The sequence below is a fragment of the Melitaea cinxia genome, chromosome 7, assembly GCF_905220565.1.
Source record: "Melitaea cinxia chromosome 7, ilMelCinx1.1, whole genome shotgun sequence".
Taxonomy (NCBI): domain Eukaryota; kingdom Metazoa; phylum Arthropoda; class Insecta; order Lepidoptera; family Nymphalidae; genus Melitaea; species Melitaea cinxia.
The window spans coordinates 12,095,281-12,116,152 of NC_059400.1; the positions used below are offsets into that span (position 1 = coordinate 12,095,281).

The 20,872-nt window shown below is 32.8% G+C and overlaps 1 protein-coding gene across 1 annotated transcript; it reads right to left on the minus strand.

Moving 5' to 3' along the window:
* Nucleotides 1–151: 151 nt before the first annotated feature.
* Nucleotides 152–1,026, minus strand: LOC123654863 (aquaporin AQPAe.a-like). Its single transcript, XM_045590725.1, has one exon. It carries the CDS (start codon nucleotides 1,024–1,026, stop codon nucleotides 256–258), a length of 771 nt encoding a protein of 256 aa, XP_045446681.1. The 3' UTR covers nucleotides 152–255.
* Nucleotides 1,027–20,872: the final 19,846 nt, after the last annotated feature.

Genomic DNA, 20,872 nt, shown 5'->3' on the forward strand with positions numbered 1-20,872 from the left:
AGTCTTCATTTGTTTTACATAATAACAACATTCAACCAATATATTAATTACATTACTTTTCTCATTGAATCACTATGCTATCTTGATGAAATTAATGAATTATTGTATGCGTAAATAAGCACTGGTAATAAATAATAATACACTGGGTCACAAGTAATAATTATATTAAACGTTTAAAACAAATTCGGCCTCATTTACATAGTATGAGTATTAGTATGTTACTTAGCAAAATATTCAAAATCCTCGGTTTCCGTTTTACTCAGTTTGATTTTTCTTGTAATTATCTTCTAACCACAAGAATTTATACATTATTGGCGCCAACGCGCCACCGATGATTGGACCAACCCAGTAAACCCAATGTGCATTCCAGTTACCAGTCCAAACGGCTGGTGCTAATGATCTCGTTGGATTCATACTCGCTCCAGTTAATGGACCTCCGGCGAGTGATAAGGCAACTATGGTAAAACCGAATTTCAAAGGAATAGCGTCTTGTTTTTCTTTATTTACTGGGTCCCATACAGCGCAGTTAATAAATCCTAGCGCAGTGGATAAAAATATTTCAATAATCAGTGCTTGATACGCCATATGGTTAGGATGTGGAACTGTTGCGCAGACGCTATCTGGGACTAAGTCTATTGGCGAAACCAAATACAGCAAACCATAACCGGCTATAGAAGCAGCTACCTGAGTAATAAAATACGCTATTCCCAAAGGAATAGACATACTGCCCCATATTACTGCAGATAATGTTACTGACGGATTCATATGCGCTCCAGAAAGATGCCCGAATGAAGTAATAAGAAATAATACAACAACACCAAAACCAACCGCACTATACATCGGAGGTTGATCCGTCAAGCCGTCTATCGGCACGCAAGTCATGCATCCCAAAAATAATAATAATGTTGTTGCAACAAATTCCGCTGCTATAATTTTGCAATACCTTAACCACCATTTCACAGTTTTTAATTTTTCATTAGACTCGCTCTCAGGAACATTTATAACATTTGTGGCAGCCACGGTCATTTTTAATTTCTATTTTGCAACGTCAATAAAATTTAAGAAACTTGTTTTAATTTCACTGCACGCACAAAGTTCACAAACACATTTTTCAGTTCGTTTTTATTTAGGTATCCATATTTGGTAGGGGTAAACGTACGCGCCACACGTTCAAAGTAACGATGACGACTGGGTAAAAATATTGGTGTATTTTTAAACAATTGTGGACAAGTGAGCGCAGACGTAATACAGATACGTCGATCTTATCTGCTTGTCCAGCGTACAATGTGCTAGCAAATGCGTGTTTTCCTTTCCTGTGTAGAAGCCACAATTAAAAAATATGTTTTTTTTAATTATTTTATTCTCAGCAAAGAAAAAAATTAAATAACATTTTTGTGATGCTAGATAAAAGAGATGCTGAATGATTTTATTAATATAAATTTACATATGCTGCTTTGATATCATTTTTGTTTATTTATTTATTTTTTATTGTACACCGAAATGCGGAAAATATAGAAAAGATACAAACTAAGATGTACAAAGGCGATCTTATCACTAAAGAGCGATTTCTTCCAGATAACATTTAGAAATAGAAACAATACAGTAACAGTGGTTAGAATTGTGCACATATTAAGGAGGAAAATCTCTATATTAAATAAAGTTAAACAAATCGAATAAATATTTAATTATAAAACAAATAAAAATAGTTTTTAACCGACTTCAAAAAAGGAGGAGGCTTCTCAATTCGACCGCATACATATTTTTTATGTTCGCGGATAACTTCCTCGTTTATGAACCGATTTTCATGATTCTTTTTTGTTGGAAAGGAGATGATACCCCAAGGGTGGTACCATGATAATGAAACCAGAATCTAATGATGGCATCCTAAAGAAATCGAGGGCAACCTTCGAAAATCGTAGAGGCGACTAGTGCGTTTGTAATTTTTTTTTTTCGCCTACTTACGTTGTGTTACTTGTCGATGTAATTGAAGTCGGTTTTTTTCGTTTGCTAGCAAATACATTATCTATACTAATATTATAAAAGCTAAATAGTTTGTTTGTTTGTTTTTTGGTTTGAACGCGCTAATCTCAGGAACTATAGGTCCAATCTGAAAAATTCTTTCTGGGTTAGGTAGCCCAATTATCGAGGAAGGCCGTAAACTATTTTTTTTCAAATTAACGCGTGTAAAACCGCAGGACACAGTTAGTATATAATAAATATGTATAAACTGTAGGCTTTACCTACAGACAATATTGTATAACAAATATTTAATTATAAGTGTATTGGTATTATTCTCACATGACAATAAACTAATACACGTAACAAAATCACTAAAAGATAATACTGAATGTTAATACCGCAGCACACACATTAAAACAAATACTTAAACAATATTATACAGAGGGACTTTCCAATCTTTTGTTTATTATAAAAAAGATTCAATGGACAGTATAACAAATAATTTATATAATAAAAAAGAGTCAAAATCAAAATCTTATAGATACAATATCAGATTTATACATATTAATAATTAATACATGTGTGCATCTTCGTGTGTATTTGCGTGTGTACATGAGAGTGTGCGATTGTGTCGTGTGACCCATTGCCCATTGGGCATTTGCTCTACGAAATGAGGTACTTCTTGAATTCAGATCAGCAAATGTTACTGTCCACATACACTTATGTTACTCTAATTAACAAATTTTCTACTTCATCATAGGCAATGGTTTTTAACAATACTGTTTTGCACTAATTAGCTTTATATAGTTAATTTTGTTTTATTTATACAAATAAATAAAATTGGAGTGTCTCTTTGTAATATTAAAATAACCGCTTTTTACTCAATGCATATGTATGTTTATACGGTACATATACCAAAGTAACATTTTTTACAATTTTTGTCTGTCTGTGTCTGTCCGTCTCTTTGTTTCGTCGAATCTTTGAAACGACTGAACCGATTTTGATGGCACTTTCACTGGCACATAGCTGATGTAATAAGGAGTAACTTAGGCTACTTTTATTTTAGAAATTTATTAATTTTGTGATTCTACGAACTACACAATGATATTTTTTAAATTCCACACGGACGAAGTCGCGGGCACAGCTAGTCACTAATATAATTGCCATTTAGATAACTGCTGAACAGTGATAGAGTAGTGTCACGGATATCCAGAAAATCTACGCACAAGAATAGGAATAGAAACAGTATCAAAGCCCTTCTTAAGGTCCAAAAATATCGTAAGTCATTTCTTATTTTGATCCACTTCTTTTACAATCATGGAGATTAGGTCGAATACGGCATCTTGGGTTGAAAGGCCTTTAATAAAAAATAAATAAAAAATCAAAATCAAAAACAGCTTTATTCAAATAGGCTCCAAGATTATCATCATCATCATCATGTATCATGTGGTCATTTTACAAATTAAAACTTTAAAATTAAATGATTATTTTTGTAAAGTAAAGCTACCACCATTCGGAATGTAGATTCTGCAGAGAAGAATCGTTAAATATCTTATAACATACACACACGATTGCCTGTTCCTAAGGTAAGCAACTTAATGCTTGTGTTAACAGCTGACTGATATAAGTAAATATATTTTTTATAAATATACATAGAATCAGTTACAAATATTACACTCAGACTCAGACGGGAATCGAACCCGCAACCCGCGGAACAGAAAACATGGCCACTACAAACTGCACCAACGGGCTAGTCAAAAAAGTATCTGAAGCCATACTGTTAATTTGGAGTAAGATATATTTAATCAAGTGACTAACTAGCCTATTATTGATCACTGAGATGGAGCTTAGAACTGATATCGGCCGACAGTTATTGACGTCATCACAATCACTTACCTCCGTTTCCGGCACTAGATCTTTCAATACCTTAATGATAATCTCCGACAAAATTAATTAAATAAATATAGTTGAGCATTTTTTTTGGATACCGGATTCGAGTCAAAAGATCAGCAGAAACACTGCAAAGTACGTATTAACGATCAACTTTACGTGATTACTGGAATTCGCCGCATGAATAGAAGTTCAAATTTGTCAATATTTTAACTGAGGGTAGAACTCAAAATTGTCAGCCGATTAACAGAAATACAACAACGTCAAAAGAACTGACAACTGACGTTTCACAGTATTTTGATTGTGAAAAAATCCACTTTTTTGTACGTACCTTTACACGAAAATAAAACAGGATAAAAATTAAATAGAAGATCAATTTCAAATATAGTTTAACAAATTGAAGATTTAGATGCAAAACCAAACTATCGATGTAAAAGAACCTATTGCGATTAGTATTGTGAGCATTATGAAAATAACCTATTGCGATTGTTATTGTGAGCATATAGAAAAGTTAATTTCCTTGGTGAAAGAATACAAAAATATAAGGACTAATATAGAGATAATATTAGAAACGGAGATAGATGAACAAAATGAGGAGAGATAAATAACAATATTACAGTACTTGCATTGAAAGAAAAGGAAAGAACTGTTTTTGAACTACTGCAGAACCTAAAAGAAGATTTGAAACATGAACTAAACATTATAGATAAATAAATAAATATCTACAAAAAAAACGAGTGTGCTTTAGACCACACGACTGAAGATATACTTCTTTGGCAATAAGCCTGCATTGTATCTTAGATATACGAAATTAGATATATGAAACGAAGTATACTCGCACCTCTCTCTCTCTCTCTCTCTTGAAGAAGCTAATATTTTGACCTGAGAATTTTCGATTGAAAATGAGGGTGCCTTTTCGATATAGAGGTCAGAATAAGGTGAAAAAATAAATATTTTAAATCAAAAAAATTACAGTGTGCTTGGGACATAAAAAGGAAAGATTTCACTAAATTTCGTAAAAAAAAAAATTTCCTTGTACCTAATAGATAAAAATAAAATACCAAAATTATGTTTTTTTGAAATTTTCACATAAATTTTGAGATTATATGAAACAAGTGTAAATACAATAGTTGTAAATCTTTTTACTACCTACAACTTTGGCATTGAACTTTTTTCCATAGGTCTTGTAGTTTAGCCGGAAATCGAGATAAGCCGTTTAACCCCCTTAACCCCCAGTCTCAGATCCCACCACTTCCCGATATCAGATCGCCCGTAATTTATTTTTCCTTTCATTTTCATTGTATTCTCTATTTTTTTACAATGGGTTCATCCTATTATATTTTTGTTAGTTTCAAAACCTAAAAGCACTGGTATAGCCGGCAGGGCCTGATTAACCCTTAGGCTAATTAGGTTGCAGCCTAGGGCGCGAGGAACGAGGGGGGCCCGCTGAAATCGTATCTTCGCATGCACTAATCTAGCATCATTGTATCCACCCCACGTATTTCAACTAGACCGACACAAAACATACAAATTAAATGCGCTTGTAGAGCAGTGCTTTTAGCTTTTGAAATATTTTTAAAAAAGAAAATACAACGCAATTTAAAAGAAAGAAAATACAACGCAAATGGAAAGAAAAATTAACTACGGGTGATCTGAGGTCGGGTAATGGTAGAAGGGGGGGGGGGGGTTTAATGGTAAAAAACGATTTATCTCGATTTCGGACTAAACTACAAGTCCTATGGAAAAAAGTTCAATGGCAAAGTTGTAAATAGTAAAAAGCTCTACAACTTTTGTATTTATACTTTTTCACGTAATCTCCAATTTAAGTGAAACAAATTCAAGTGACAAATTCAAAAAAAATTAATGTTTTTGAAGCAACTTCACATACTAGAAGACCACGCTCATAGTCAACAGCAACGGCAACTAAGCTACTTATAGAAACTAAGCCAATACAAGTCATGCGGCCAAACACGACATGGATTTGGTTTTCTACTTGGTAGCCTGCAATCACTTGTCATGATTTTGATCTTATAATGCGTAAGGTACTTTGCCTTTATGTACGGTCAGCTTAAAAAATATTTTGCCACCCTAAGGTTGAATGTCATGAAGAGAAAGGACAGCGTTAGTTTCGACTGCAGATTGATCTGAAAACTTTTATAAGTAGTATGAACCATGTTAAAATTTTCATACTACTACTCGAGTAGACTTACTACTTTTTAGGCCGTCCGTAACACCTGGTGGGTGCGCGTCCTCATAATTAGCCTAGGGCGGTCAGAACTCTTGATCAGTCGCTGCGTAGTAGGGTCACTCACACAGTAGTCTCGCTTTTAGCTGTAAGCGGTTTCTCAGTCCAATACACCGCAAAGCACAATTGTACACGTTGCTAGTAATTTTCTACAGGCGTCAAATTTTTCTACTACATAATATTATCACACAATTATAAACATCTTGAGGGTATATTTTTGCTCTTGTAAGAAATGTTGATTTACCATTATTGTATTTTCGCCCATTACTCACATGAAAAAAATCTAAGCCACTCAATTTAAACATGACTTCTCTCTTTGAAAACGTTGACAGGATCAATAATAGATACATCCGCTCCCAATAAAATAAAAACCACAAAAACAATAATATTTATTTTATTATGATCAAAAACCAAATTTTCCTTTTTGATACTTGAAAATATTAGATATTTATTTGAATTATATATGAGCGTGTCTGTTAGTGATTTTATTTGGCTTGTAAATTGCCGAGTTTATGAATAAAAATTGTACCCTTTGCTACATATTAACTAATAAAACGACTACTACGAGATTTACTAAAACTAGTATAAAAGACCTATGTTAAATTTAAGAAAACACCCTAACAAATGATATAAAAAATATGAAGAGTAAAGAAAGAGTTCATACGCCAATTATATTGTAAAAAATTATCTAATGCGGTCTTGTAATCTTAAATAAATAATATATTTATACCCAATGAGTAAAAATTGACGTACCGCTTAGTAATATTTTTTTTTGTGCCAGAATACAATTATACAAGGTTTACAATGTGTCAAATTCAAACAACATAATTATACAACAATTGTATTCGGTGTGTTCATCTTTAATTCTACAGACAATTTTCGGTACGCAGTTAAATAAAGTAACGATATTTGCAGTCTTTAAATTTTAACAATATTTGTTATAATAAAACGCCATAATGTGTGCATTATTTTCATAGATGGATAATAAAACTTATATATAAACATTTAATCTCTTCTCTACTAAATAGTTTCGATTTCATCACTGCGTAAAGTAAATTCTAAATCTTTTCAAACAAAGTGATATTATCATAATTGTGTTTGCTCGCAAACGAAAAAAAAACCGACTTCAATTACATCGACAAGTAATACAACGTAGATCGACGAAAAAATAGTCAAGCAACTACGCGTTATCAAAGATTACTCAAAAAGTAGTTATCAGATCTCGATAAAATTTATATGTCACCACATGATAAACATCAGCTTTCAACTAAATTAAAAATTATCAAAATTGGTACACCCAGTAAAAAGTTATTACGGATTTTCGAGAGTTTCCCTCGATTCCTCTGGGATCCCATCATCAGACCCTGGTTTCCTTATCACGGTACCAAACTAGGGATATCCTCTTTCCAACAAAAAAAGAATTATCAAAATCGATACATCCAGTAGAAAGTTATGCGGTATAATACAACGTAGGTCGACGAAAAAAGCGTCAAGTAAAAACACATTATTAGATATAACTCGAAAAGTATTTGTTAGATCTCAAATAAATTTAAATGGGACCAATTGGCACACACCACCTTTCGATTAAAACAAAATTTGTCGAAATCGGTCCACCCGGTCAAAAGTTCTGATGTAACATACATTAAAAAAAAAAAAAAAAAAAAAAAAATACAGTCGAATTGAGAACCTCCTCCTTTTTTGGAAGTCGGTTAAAAATATCATCTACGATAATATAATCGTATCATAATCTTAAAAAAATTATTGCGTTATATTTTCAGGCGTTAGTAAAAGCATAACAGATAATTATATAAGACTAGCTGTTGCCCGCGGCTTCGCTCGCGTAGAAATTGATTATATTTACAAAGAGGTACTGAAGTAATAGGCACATAATTTTGTTGTTATTCATACTAATATTATAAATGTGAAAGTGAGCTTGTTTGTTTGTTTGTTTGTTCCACTTTCACGACTCAACGACCTAACCGATCGCTATAAAATTTGGCATGCACATAGCATGACCCGTAACGGACACAGGCCTATCAATCCGGAAAAATGCGTAGCTCCCGAGGGATAACGTAAAATCGTTACAGGTCCAACAGTAATTTAGGCGACATTTCTACGAATGTAAAGTCAAAGATTTTACGATAACAACTAATAATCGTCAAAGAATCGTGAAAACATCTCCTAAATTGGTCATTATATTTCTATTATATCAAAATTACAATTTTGCAACACAGCACACCTTACCTACCATTTATTTAAAATGGATGCAATAGTTTTGATTGAATTCGTAGAACAATAATATTGTGAACTGGGAGTAAACAGAACAATATTGACTAAGTTAACATTAAATTGTTTAATATTATATTGTTATCTTTACTGTTCTATGAACTTACGAGTACGAGAAGATCGGTTTCGCTCTTCGCTTTAATAATAACACTACGAGTATGACGGAATTATAGGTTTATGTAGGAAGTAAACTTGTGTTTATTATAACAATTTTGGAATAATAAGAGATTTTTTTTTTTGTTTTACGATTGACGTGTGACTTTTATTCGTTATATTTAAATTAGCATTAACTTAAATTAAATTTCATGAATTTTTCATGTTATTTTGTCACCTCCTAGAAATGTTATACTATTAATTATTTGCAATTTATGTTTTCGTTTACGCTAAGCCACTACTGTGCTGTGTACTATTCATAAAAATAAAAAACCTCCTTCATCACTTCAGCCTATCACAGTCCACTGCTGGACATAGGCATCCACAAGTTCGTGCCAAAAACGGCGTGAACTCATGTGTGTTGCCCATAGTCACCACGCTGGGCAGGCGAATTGGTGACCGCAGGGCTGGCTTTGTAGCACCGAAGATGCTACTGCCCGTCTTCGGCCTGTGTATTTCAAAGCATAGCAGTAGATGGATGGTTATCCCGCTATCGGTCGGCTTTGTAAGATCCAAGGTGGTAGTGGAACTTTGTTATATCTTAGTCGCCTCTTACGACACCCACGGAAAGAGAGAAGGGGTGGCTATATTCCAGCGTTGTTTGGAACCTTCAACTAGCATGGATATTCCCACCATCATTTCTTGTAACGAAAATACTCTCACTCACCTCAATCAGTCCAAAGGAGTATTTTTGCCATGGTTCCTCGATAGGAGAAATCGTTTTGACGTCTTCACCTCAAAACGTGAGCCCTAGCAGTTCTAAGAACACTAAGAAATCTACACAAAAGCTTAATCGTCACCTCTACAGGACTTCCATCTCCCACAGTCGAAACCGTCTTCCTAGAAGTGTGGAAATATGGGGTGGTCCGAGGCAATAAGTACATCAAATATGTACATGTATAGAAAATCTATGGCGACTATCTACGTTAAAAATGCATGAAATTGCATGGAATCGTTGGTGTGTATGGTGTACTGATAAAAATATTGAAACGATAAACCATTCCGATGTACAGTTAGCTCAATTTTTATCGAAACTGTATTTAACTTTTCATACAACAACCTTTCATACAAAGTATTGTATATAATCAATAGCAATTCTTTTACATAAATGAGTCCTTTCAACACTTTGTTACACAGACTTTTCCAGTAAATTAAGGTCACATGTACCTACCTACTAGTTAAATATATTTCAAACCTCAATTTCTTTAAAAAATCCAAAAACATTCAAGCCACCCGTATGGGATATCAATAACCTCACGTGTAATCTCTCTCTCTCTCTCTGTCTCTCTCTCTCTCACACACACACACACACACGCACACACGCGCGCGCGCGGGCGCACAGTTCAGCCTCTAATATCCCACTACTGGGCATAGGTCTCTTTCCCCATGTAGGAGAAGGATCAGAGCTTAATCCACCACGCTGCTCCAATGCGGGTTGGCTGATATATTCCCTTCTATGAGTAACGATCGCTATCAGGTGTACATGATAACAACCGGGACCGACGGCTTAACGTGTTCTCCGCGGCACGGTGGGGAGACCCACAAGGACTGCACAAACATCCAGACCACGGCACACCTGTATGGCCAATACAAATGTTTGTCATGTGCGGGGATCGAACCCGCAACCGCCAGCGTAACAGGTACAATCCATAGCTGTAACCATTGCGCCAACGCGGCGCAACACACACACACGCAGGGCTAAAAAAAAAATAATGAGATAACGCCTCGCCTTATTACCTCCACTGTTGACAAGAGGGCTGGTGCATTTTTTGCCTAAAGAATTCGGCACTGCGATTCGACGGGAAAAAGCTGCTAGCATTCTTGGCACGATTTCACGCGGACATGATTTTTTTTTTTTTTTTTTTTTTTTTTTTTTATGTCACTAGGTCGGCAAACAAGCGTACGGCTCACCTGATGGTAAGCGATTACCGTAGCTTATAGACGCCTGCAACACCAGAAGCATCGCAAGCGCGTTGCCGACCCAATCCCCAACCCCCCCAGGAGCTCTGGTCACCTTACTCACCAACAGGAACACAATACTGCTTGAAAACAGTATTATTTAGCTGTGGTCTTCTGTAAGGTCGAGGTACTACCCCAGTCGGGCTGCTCCATATTTTGAGCAGGAAATTCCTGCTGTGCCCTACCTACCGCATACCTGCTAAATTTGTACCAAAACAATCTGTAAATATGTAGTTCTTAAGTTGTGAATTTTAAATATGTATAATTTCTAATAAACTATTGTTATATAAAACTTCGCCTCGCAAAAGCAAAATTAGATAAGACTTGTAATAAGACTTGTACCTATACTATTAAAAATTAAATGTAATCCAGTCCGTCTGGTTCGCGAAAATATATTTATAATTAACCTTATAGATCTCATCGTAGCTATAAATTAAAGCGATTTAATTATGTTTTCTACAAGCAATTCAATTCATTTTAATTCTATTTCATCAGGGTTGAAGTACGATTTTATTTTTACCTTTTTAATAGTTTTAAACAAAGTCGAAATGATTTATGTAAATATATTTTCGAAAACTAAATAAAAAATTAAGCTAATGTTACGCCTATTTTTCAAGAGTTTCGTGAAACGTCCAAAGAAAGGGTACAAATTTAGTACAAAGCAACATATCTTCAAAACAAATTCGTTTCACGTACTCCTAATAGGTATGCATGCGGGAATCCAAGCAGATGGCTTGAGTCTCGCTTGCTATGCCTAACTCTAACCGTATAATGCGGTTTATCCTTTGTTTACCCACTAATATTACTGAGCTCCTTCTGCAAATTCGCTGAATCTGGAATGAAAAGCTTCGAATCCGCATACCTGCTAAAATCTTATTTAGTGAGAAGTGAATACTACGAGATTAAGAGAGCAAATATCAATACTGCTTATTGTTGTAATAGTAGTGTAGATATCTAATAATCTTTTATTAAAATACAAAAAAACGGAAATTTTTAACATAGTACAAAATATATATAAAACTATAATATATATAATAAATAATACGTATATGTTTAATTATCAATTAAACACAATATATACAAATTCATAATTACAAGCATCATAAGAAAACCACTAAGGTTTATACAATGCTACAAGAAACTCGTGTAGTTTTCATTTCATCAATTAAAAAAAAAACAATTTAAGTAACAGTTTTAATAGATACATCAATCATCATACAACTTATTATTATATGTTAATACATATTTATTTTTTATAAATTTTATAGTTTTTTGAAGGGTTTAATTTGAAATATAAAACTTTTTGTTTTGGTTAAATATTATTATTTTCGATACATTTAACCAAATCTGACGGTACGAGATTAATTAATAGAGGGACTATTCGAGGAACTTATACCACACCTTACTTCCTTGGGACTATTTAAGCGGCAGTCGATACCTCGCCATACGCATTATTGGCGCGAGCCGTGTGAAACTGGTTTCTCGCTACGGCCCGTGTAATTAATTGTTAGGTGTTCAACATCCCTATGGAAAAAAATCTCATAAAACATGGACAAATTCAGACCAAATTCTCATACCAAGTTTTGAGAGCATAAGAGTTCTTGTAGACTCTCAGAACTCGGTATGAGAATTTGGTCTGCATTTGTCCATGTTTTATGAGATTTTTCCATAGGGATGCTGCCTAAACTTACTATTCCAGAATTTTTAAGTACTGATAATACTTTACAATGAGTAAAAAAATTAATTTCGCGGTCATGAAATTCATCCCTAATATTTGTAGAAACAATATTTTTCAATATTCTTAATTTTAATTTATATATTTTGTTCAGAGAACTTTAATTCGTAGGTACGACCTCATTAGCGAGAGCATAATAAAGTAACAATTAAATTTGAAAGGAATCGTCTTCTTTAAAATGATGATGTTAACCAAAATATAAAGGTGATATCGTGCGGGTGTATGCATAAATATTATAGAACACGACTGAGAATACTCAATGAGAATACTCTATAGTTATTCATTCACAATACACACTCATAACGATATTGAATTAGTTATAACATTAATCACTTATATACGCCATGTATCGAGTAGCAAAATTATTCGCACGCAATTAAACAATAACTACTTCTTCACTTACAGATGGCGAATGACCAATCGAAAATTAGTATTAACTATTTGGAACATGGTGTCTCCATCTTTATGTTCTTCCGGTACTTTAACAAATAATAATTACAATAAGAACGAAACAATCTTATAAAATTATTAAAAGTTCACATTTAAATAATAACAGTATTTATTGTGTAACTACCCTGCAAAACAGATAACAAAGATAGTGACTAGTCGTAAATGAATAGGTACTAAGCGTTCGGAAGATGACGCTAACCGAATAAACAATAAAGGTATCAATTGTCAGAATTAGAAATTTAAATGCTAACAATATGTGATTGCTTTGAATATTTTTGTTATTCGTAGGAAAACTGCATCTTGGTGATTTCATTCTTTAGTGACGTCTTTGTTCTTAAGTAGAAAAGGTCTACGTTCGAATACTGAGTATTTTATGTATTGACAATTCGGCAGAGGACCGAGTTACTTACGTAATTATATCTACTCGAGAAGTATGAAACAATGGTTTCATAGAGTGCCTTGATAAGATTCTGAATTAAATCGGGGTAAAAAAATATATATATAGCGTATTTTTACTATATTCTATTATATTGTTAATTGTTAGACAAGATTAGAATTACGTTGACATCTTTTAATTATGAACTTAAAAATTTTAAATGTTAAAAATAATATTTATTACATAAATGACTTTTCTCTGTTTTATATGTAATTAATTGTCAAATTTAAAGCATGCTTTTATTATTTAAAGGTCCAAATAATATTAAATTATTTATAATATGTAGATATTTGCAGGCGTGTAGCATGTATCATCTGTAAAACTACATTTCATGTAAATAAATGAATTATTATTTTTATTGGAGTCGTGGCAACAAGTTCACTGGACTACATTTTGGCTATTATTTTATAGCTCAATCACTTCAGCCTATCGCAGTCCACTGCTGGACGTAGGCCTCCACAAGTTCGCGCCAAAAATGGCGTGAACTCATGTGTGTTACCCATAGTCACCACGCTGGGCAGGCGGGTTGGTGACCGCAGGGCTGGCTTTGTCGCACCGCTGACGCTGACAAGACGCTGCTGCCCATCTTCGGCCTGTGTATTTCAAAGCATAGCAATAGATGGATGGTCATCCCGCTATCGATCGGCTTTTTAAGTTCCAAGGTGGTTGTGGAACTTTGTAATCTCTTAGACGCCTCTTACGACAACCACGGGAAGAGAGGGGGTGGCTATATTCTTTAATGTCGTAACCACACAGCAAAGCTTAGCTCAATCGGTTGAATACATATGCTATAAAATCGAGTTGCAAGATTCCATCCTAATAAAAATACATGCATACATATATAATACATATGTTGCAAGTTAAACAAAGGCTTTTAAAATAAAAAGAAATATAAAAACAAATCTTAAAACAATATATACATATAGATTGTTATAATATCTCAGGCTTTTCTTTTTCATTTCTATTCAAGTTTATTTTCTTGTCTATTAATAGAAATTATAATGAACTTCAATTTAAATATTGAGCCGACGACATTTCTACGGATTTTGCAATTTCTTATAAATTGAATGAATAAAGACGTAATAAAGATATATGAGTTGTTGTTTGCTTATTCAAATTATTGAAAGCTTACATATTATGTCATATACGCCTGAACGATACGTTTGAACTAGATGTGAAAAATAACATACACACATACACAATACACATACACAATAGTCGATTAAGGAGGTATGTAAAGGAAATGCAATTATATTCATGATAGATTGACACAGGAAATAAAAAGTTTTTTGGTGTTTTATTTCAAATCAGAGGGTATCACATTTAGTAATTTAAATTGTGTAGATAAAATAACAAGTATTAAAAATAGATATACCTTATAGAGAATCAAACAAAACATTTCCTTGAAGAGTTGCTAGAAAAAATATCGTTTCTGTCATTTGTTAATTGGAATAATGGAGTTAGCTGGATTTATGCGAACTCTTTGTGATAAAACGTTGTAATGTGGCAGCGTTCGCTTCCAGATCAAATTAAACTGGACTCAAAGTGAGCTCCGTTGCTTCATTAAAAATTTAATCTCTGCTCCTGGGTCTATTAGTAAATTAATGTTAGTCTACATCTACAAGTCGATATTTTTTCCTTTTGCTAATAAAAAAAGAACCAAAGACTGATTATTGTAGACTTTTAGCTCAGATTTTTTTTTACTTAGCTGACAAGAATTTTAAAAAATATAGCAAATCTCATTATGTACTTCACACATAAGGATATTATTTAATACAACATTTCACAAACGGACCTAACATATTAATTGAATAGTAGAATCGTAAAAAAGTACTAAACGAAATACGGGAAGGATTAAAGATATACATATTTTATGATATAAAGATTAAATGTTTAGTTTTATCATAAACGTAATTATGCTTGTTAAAGACTTGGCGGCTTAAAACCGCGATTTAATGTTTTTTTGTAGATAATTCATATATATTTTAAAACTCCTACTACTGCTATAAGCGTTTTTTTTTTTCAAACAATTGTTGTTTGAAAATCGTTGCTGTCGTTTTTTTTGGTACCGCTTGGCAGCTTTACTACTAAAACAGTTTTTAAATAATTTGTTCGTACTCGAAACACTTAGTTCTAAGAACACCGTGTCGAAACGAATCAAATACTAAATTATTACCTTAGCGAATACAATCATTTTTTCCATTTTCTTGTTGTCAGTGAAGCTACCCATGTACAAAGTTGAAATTTCAATTTCTTCACAACTCGATCGCGAGAGATAGGTAGATGAGATAGGGTAATAAGAAAACATCATGTCGTAGGAGAAGGTGGCCTAAAGCGGGTAGGCTAAGATTAAAGGACTATTAAACGGTTCATTTATTTAAATCACTTACAAAAAATTAATTATAAAGTGCGATAATCAAACATTTAAATTAAATAGTCAAATATAACTATATTCTGTTAATTAATAATTTTTCCATGAAAATGTAAGAGATGGAATTGCGGGTAAGGTTATTTTACATAGCAATAGTTTGTTACGATTAGTTGAATACGACGGGCACAACAGCATTGTTACCAACAACAAAATTAAATAACTAAGTACCAATTTTTAATTGACTTCAAAAAAGGAGGAGGATACTGAATTCGACCGTATACATATATATTTCAAAGTAGTAGGTAATTAGTTTCTTTATTAAATGTCAGTTAATGTGTATTTTATTTAATTAATATAACCAATTAATTAAGAGAATTTGTTTTGAAAGCCTGTATATATATATATATATATATATTATGTATGTTCGGGGATAACTTCGCCGTTTATAAACCGATTTTGATAATTCTTTTTTTAATGGAAAGGAGATATTCTAAGTGTGGTATATCTATGATAAGGATACCAGGATCTGATGATGAGAGCCCAGAGAAATCGAGGGAATCCCTCGAAAACCCGTATAACTTTTTACTGGGTGTACCGATTTTGATGATTTTTAATTTAATCGAAAGTCGATGTTTATCATGTGGTCACATTTAAATTTCATTGAGATCTAATTACAACTTTTAGAGTAATCTTTAATAATACGTATTTACTTGACTATTTTTATGTCTACCTACGTTGTATTACTTATCGGTGTAATTAAAGTCGGTTTTTTTTCGATTGCCAGCAAACACAATTGTTCTAATTGTATTTTTTTAATTTATTTATTACATTGACATCAAAATATCACCATAAGTATTTATTCATTTTACATTGCGCAAAATCAAATAACAAAGTACTTTGATGATTTTATTCATCCATGGCCAGTTTAATACTCTCTCCAAGACGCTTGATTAATTTGCCTCTTGTACTTGCTCACCGTTTAATAGAATTCCAAAAATGCTACACAAAAGTTTATCACAAAACTGGTAAGTATCCGCTTTACCCTACTCTCTTTGCCCAAGATCACATTTTTTACGCGACGTTTATAACCTCAAATAACATCATACCAATGTTCTGCATTTTTTATCTTGTTTCATTTCATTTCAAGATAATACTAAAACAGTATAATTATATAAATATTGTGATTACTGATGAGATTTTGGACTAATCAGACAGTAAAAGTCTTGAAATATTTTAACAAAAATACTAAAATACTTGCATCTCATACAGTCACTACAGGTCTCGACGCCAGCGTACATAGCCAACTGATCGAAACTCGTTAATGTTCGGATAACCTTGGAATACGGACACATTGACACTAACATTTTACACAACAAAATGCGAGCATCTTCCCGCTTTCGGTGGTTCACCTTCTTTAGGTCTCCCTCCCCTACTGTTGTGCTGTTTGACCTCTACTTTTATTTTGTCTATAGAAAACGATGAGATGTTTACTCATGCTATGTATTAAAAAATATTCTAGATTTATTTCTAAGCGCATTACCCGAGAATAGTTATATTCTATTTATTTAATTTTTGGTATAGTCTTAAATAGTAAACAAATATGGCGTACTTCCGACCACAGAAAATAGAGTAATATTGTAAGTATAGTAAAGTGACCCAAAGAGCAAATGAATGAACAATATTAAAATAAGCCATAGACGAATTTAAAATTCATTTTATGTTCAAATATTTAACGCTAACATATTGTTAAAATTATTTCAAAACCTAATAATATATTGAATATTTTTGCTAAGAATTAGTAGAGGTACAGAATTACGAAAAATGCATATAGTCGCTTCAGCCTGTACTGGGCATAGGCCTCTTTCCCCATGTAGAAGGATCAGAGCTAATCCACCACGCTGCTCCAATGCAGGTTGGCGGATATATTCCCTACTATGAGTAACAATCGCTATCAGGTGTACACGATAACAACCGGGACCCACGGCTTAACGTGCTCTCCGAGGCACGGTGGGGAGACCCACAAGAACTGCACAAACACCCAGAACACGGCAAACACCTGTATGGCCAATACAAATGTTTGTCATGTGCGGGGATCGAGCCCGCAACCGCCAGCGCAACAGATACCATCCATGGCTGTGACCGTTGCGCCAACGCGGCGTCAACAACAAAATGTATATATATATATTAATCGAGCATCGAGCATAAAAGGAAACAAATTTATATTTCGTTTATGTGAAATGGTCGATAAAAACGACGTCAAAAATAAAATTTACAACAAAATACTGCCAAATAAGCATGTGTTTAGAAAAAAAGTCTACCCTATTAATATTATTGTCACATTATTTGTATTTACTATGAATAAAATACTTGCGGCGGCGCACATTTTCTCTCTATCATTTAAAAAAAAGGACTAATAACTTTGTTCTCCACGAAGCTCTCATTGGGTAATCCAAAGTCTCAACCTAAAGTCTTAAAATTTTTTCCTGTGAACTACAGTAAACTTTTATGCCATTGCTATGTGGTATACTTTAATATTATAATATGGGATAGCGTTAAAAATGTTCAGGGCGAAATTGATATTCAGAAATATTCATAATAAAAATAAAACCTTTAAAATGTTTTACCATAAAAGATTGACATTTGCAATATTTTGTAAGGATTTTTTTTGCAAAAAAAAAAACAGTTTATAACAAAAAAACAAATTAATAACAAATCGCAATAAAACAAATTAATAACAAAAAAACAAATTAATAACAAATCGCAATCGAATATTCATAATAAAAATAAAACCTTTACAATGTTTTACCATAAAAGATTGACATTTGCAATATTTTGTAAGGTTTTTTTTTGCAAAAAAAAAAAACAGTTAATAACAAAAAAACAAATTAATAACAAATCGCTTTACAGTAACATTATTTAACAAATTATAATTCGTGAAAATTTAAAATATAGGTAAAGAACATGGCCTTATTTGTCGCTCATGCTGTTCACTTATACTCATTCACCTCTAAAAATATTATGACCACATCTCTATTTTCCTTTAAAAAAAGATATTGAAATATCATATTCAAAAATATTAGTTATCTGTACTCTCGGAATTCGTATTTTAATAGTTTTTATGTGTTTAAAATGATAAATTGATATTTGTTTTTAGTGAAATAAATAGTAAATGGAGTTTTACAAATGTCCGTAAGCTAATGTGTTGTGGAAGTGAGTGATAAATGCGCAAAAAACGTGAATTACGATTGACAGGGGTTTGTTTACCAAATAAGACTCTTCCAAAAAAACGGAATATAGATCTTTTCGGCATTTTTTTTTTAAAGTTTTGTAATACCCTATAAAAGGTTTTAACGAAATTTAAATTGGCTAAATAGCCATAAGTCCGCATTTTGTACTTCACAGTCTGTAACTGTCTTAAAATATTTTTAATGTATAAAATATATTTGTTGTGTACCATAAAGTATAAATAAACGATATAAATAAATAAAATTGGAAAATTTTTGTTTTGTGATCAAATTTGTTGAAATTTAACAGTTGGGTTAGCTAGTTACGATAAGACTTATCGTAACTAATACCGTATAAGTAAAATTACGATAACAATATGATTAAAAGATTATTTACCTCAAGTCGTGAAGGTTAACAAATGATTAATGAACTAACTTTTATTGCTATGTAAACAAAAAAAATAATTAAAGTTTATTGTTTTACATGAATTATCCTTCATAATTTGTGATAATTAAATTAATTGCTAACTATCGCTTTGATGTCATTACCATTCTTTTACCTCCACAGATCTATTGACATTAACGAATACATTTACAATTCGGCCTATATATTTTTTTTATATATTTTCGGGGACAACTTTTTTTTTTTTTTTCTTTTTATTTGGGAAAACAAACAGTATTACAATGGGTATCAACAACATCAGTATATATACAAAAAGTACTTATCGTAATACCAACACCGTTTACCACGGATTACACATCGAACTTTGTCGTTTATGAATCGATTTTAATAATTCTTTTTTGTTGAAAAGGAAACATTCCAGGGGTGTTACCATAATAAGGAAACCAGGATCTGTTGATGGCACCCTAGAGAAATCGAGGACAACCCTCGAAAATCGTGGTAACGACTAGTGCGTTTGTTAATTTTTTTCGTCAACTTACGTTGTATTACTTGTCGATGTAATTAAAGGTGGTTTTTTTCGTTTGCGGGCAAACACAATGATAAAATTTTACAACCAGCGTGGCAAACTTTAAAATTCACAAAATATGATTTTCTTTATACTATAAGGCATTTATCCACAGTATCCGTACTAATATTATAAATGTGAAAGTGAGTTTGTTTGTTTGTTTATTCCACTTTCACGGCTCAACGGCTTGACCGATCGCCATGAAATTTAGAATATACATAGCTAGGAACCCGGAACGGACATAGGCTTCCTTACATTCTAGAAAAATACGAAGTTTTCTAGGTATAGCGAAAAAACCTTACGAGCGCAACCGTCTGAATCATCATGTCACAATCAAATCTCATCAATGATAAAGCAAGAATCCTCTTCCTTGATAATAGTTGCCTTAATTTTATTTTAATACGTTGTACATGGGATATTACAAATAAAAGCTTATTTATTGATTAATCCTTTAATGTAATGTGAAATGAAATAGTATAGTCGTGTATCGCCACTATTATTGAAATAATATAAAATAAGTAGTAGAATAAGGTCAATGCAATTTATTATTGACAGCTGTCAATTTGTAATTGTTTACTTTTTTGCTGTCAACTATTTTTTAACTGACTTCCAAAAAAGGAGGAGGTTCTCAATTCGACTTTATTTTTTTTAATGTCAGAACTTTACTTTTGTTACCTCAGAACTTTTTACTTGGTGGACCGATTTCGATGATTCTTTTTTTAATCTAAAGGTGGTGCATGTCATGTGGTTCCGTTTAAATTTAATTACAATCTAACAAATTCTTCTTGAGTTATATCTGATTCGGGTGTTTGTGCAGTCCTAGTGGGTCTCCTCACCGTGCCTCGGAGAGCACATTAAGTCGTCGATCCCGCTTGTTATCATGTACACCTAATAGCTATCATTACTCATAGTAGGGAATATATCCGCCAACTCGCATTGGAGCAGCGTGGTAAAATAAGCTCTGATCCTTCTTTTACATGGAGAAAGAGCAGTGGGATATTACAGGCTAAAAAAAATACTTATTGGTTAACAGCTGTATTCGGAATATAGTTCGCGTGGGAAATTATATCTGGACACTCATCATTTTTTTAACCGCGTGATCTTGATCCCGCAGGAATTCTGGGATTAAATTATATATTGACATGTGACCTCCTTTATATTATTTTGGGATTTTAGTTTTTATTGCTCACAAAAAT

What these genes read in the sequence shown, in the direction of transcription:
- LOC123654863 (XM_045590725.1), bottom strand. Translation starts at nt 1,026, where the DNA reads ATGACCGTGGCTGCCACAAATGTTATAAATGTTCCTGAGAGCGAGTCT.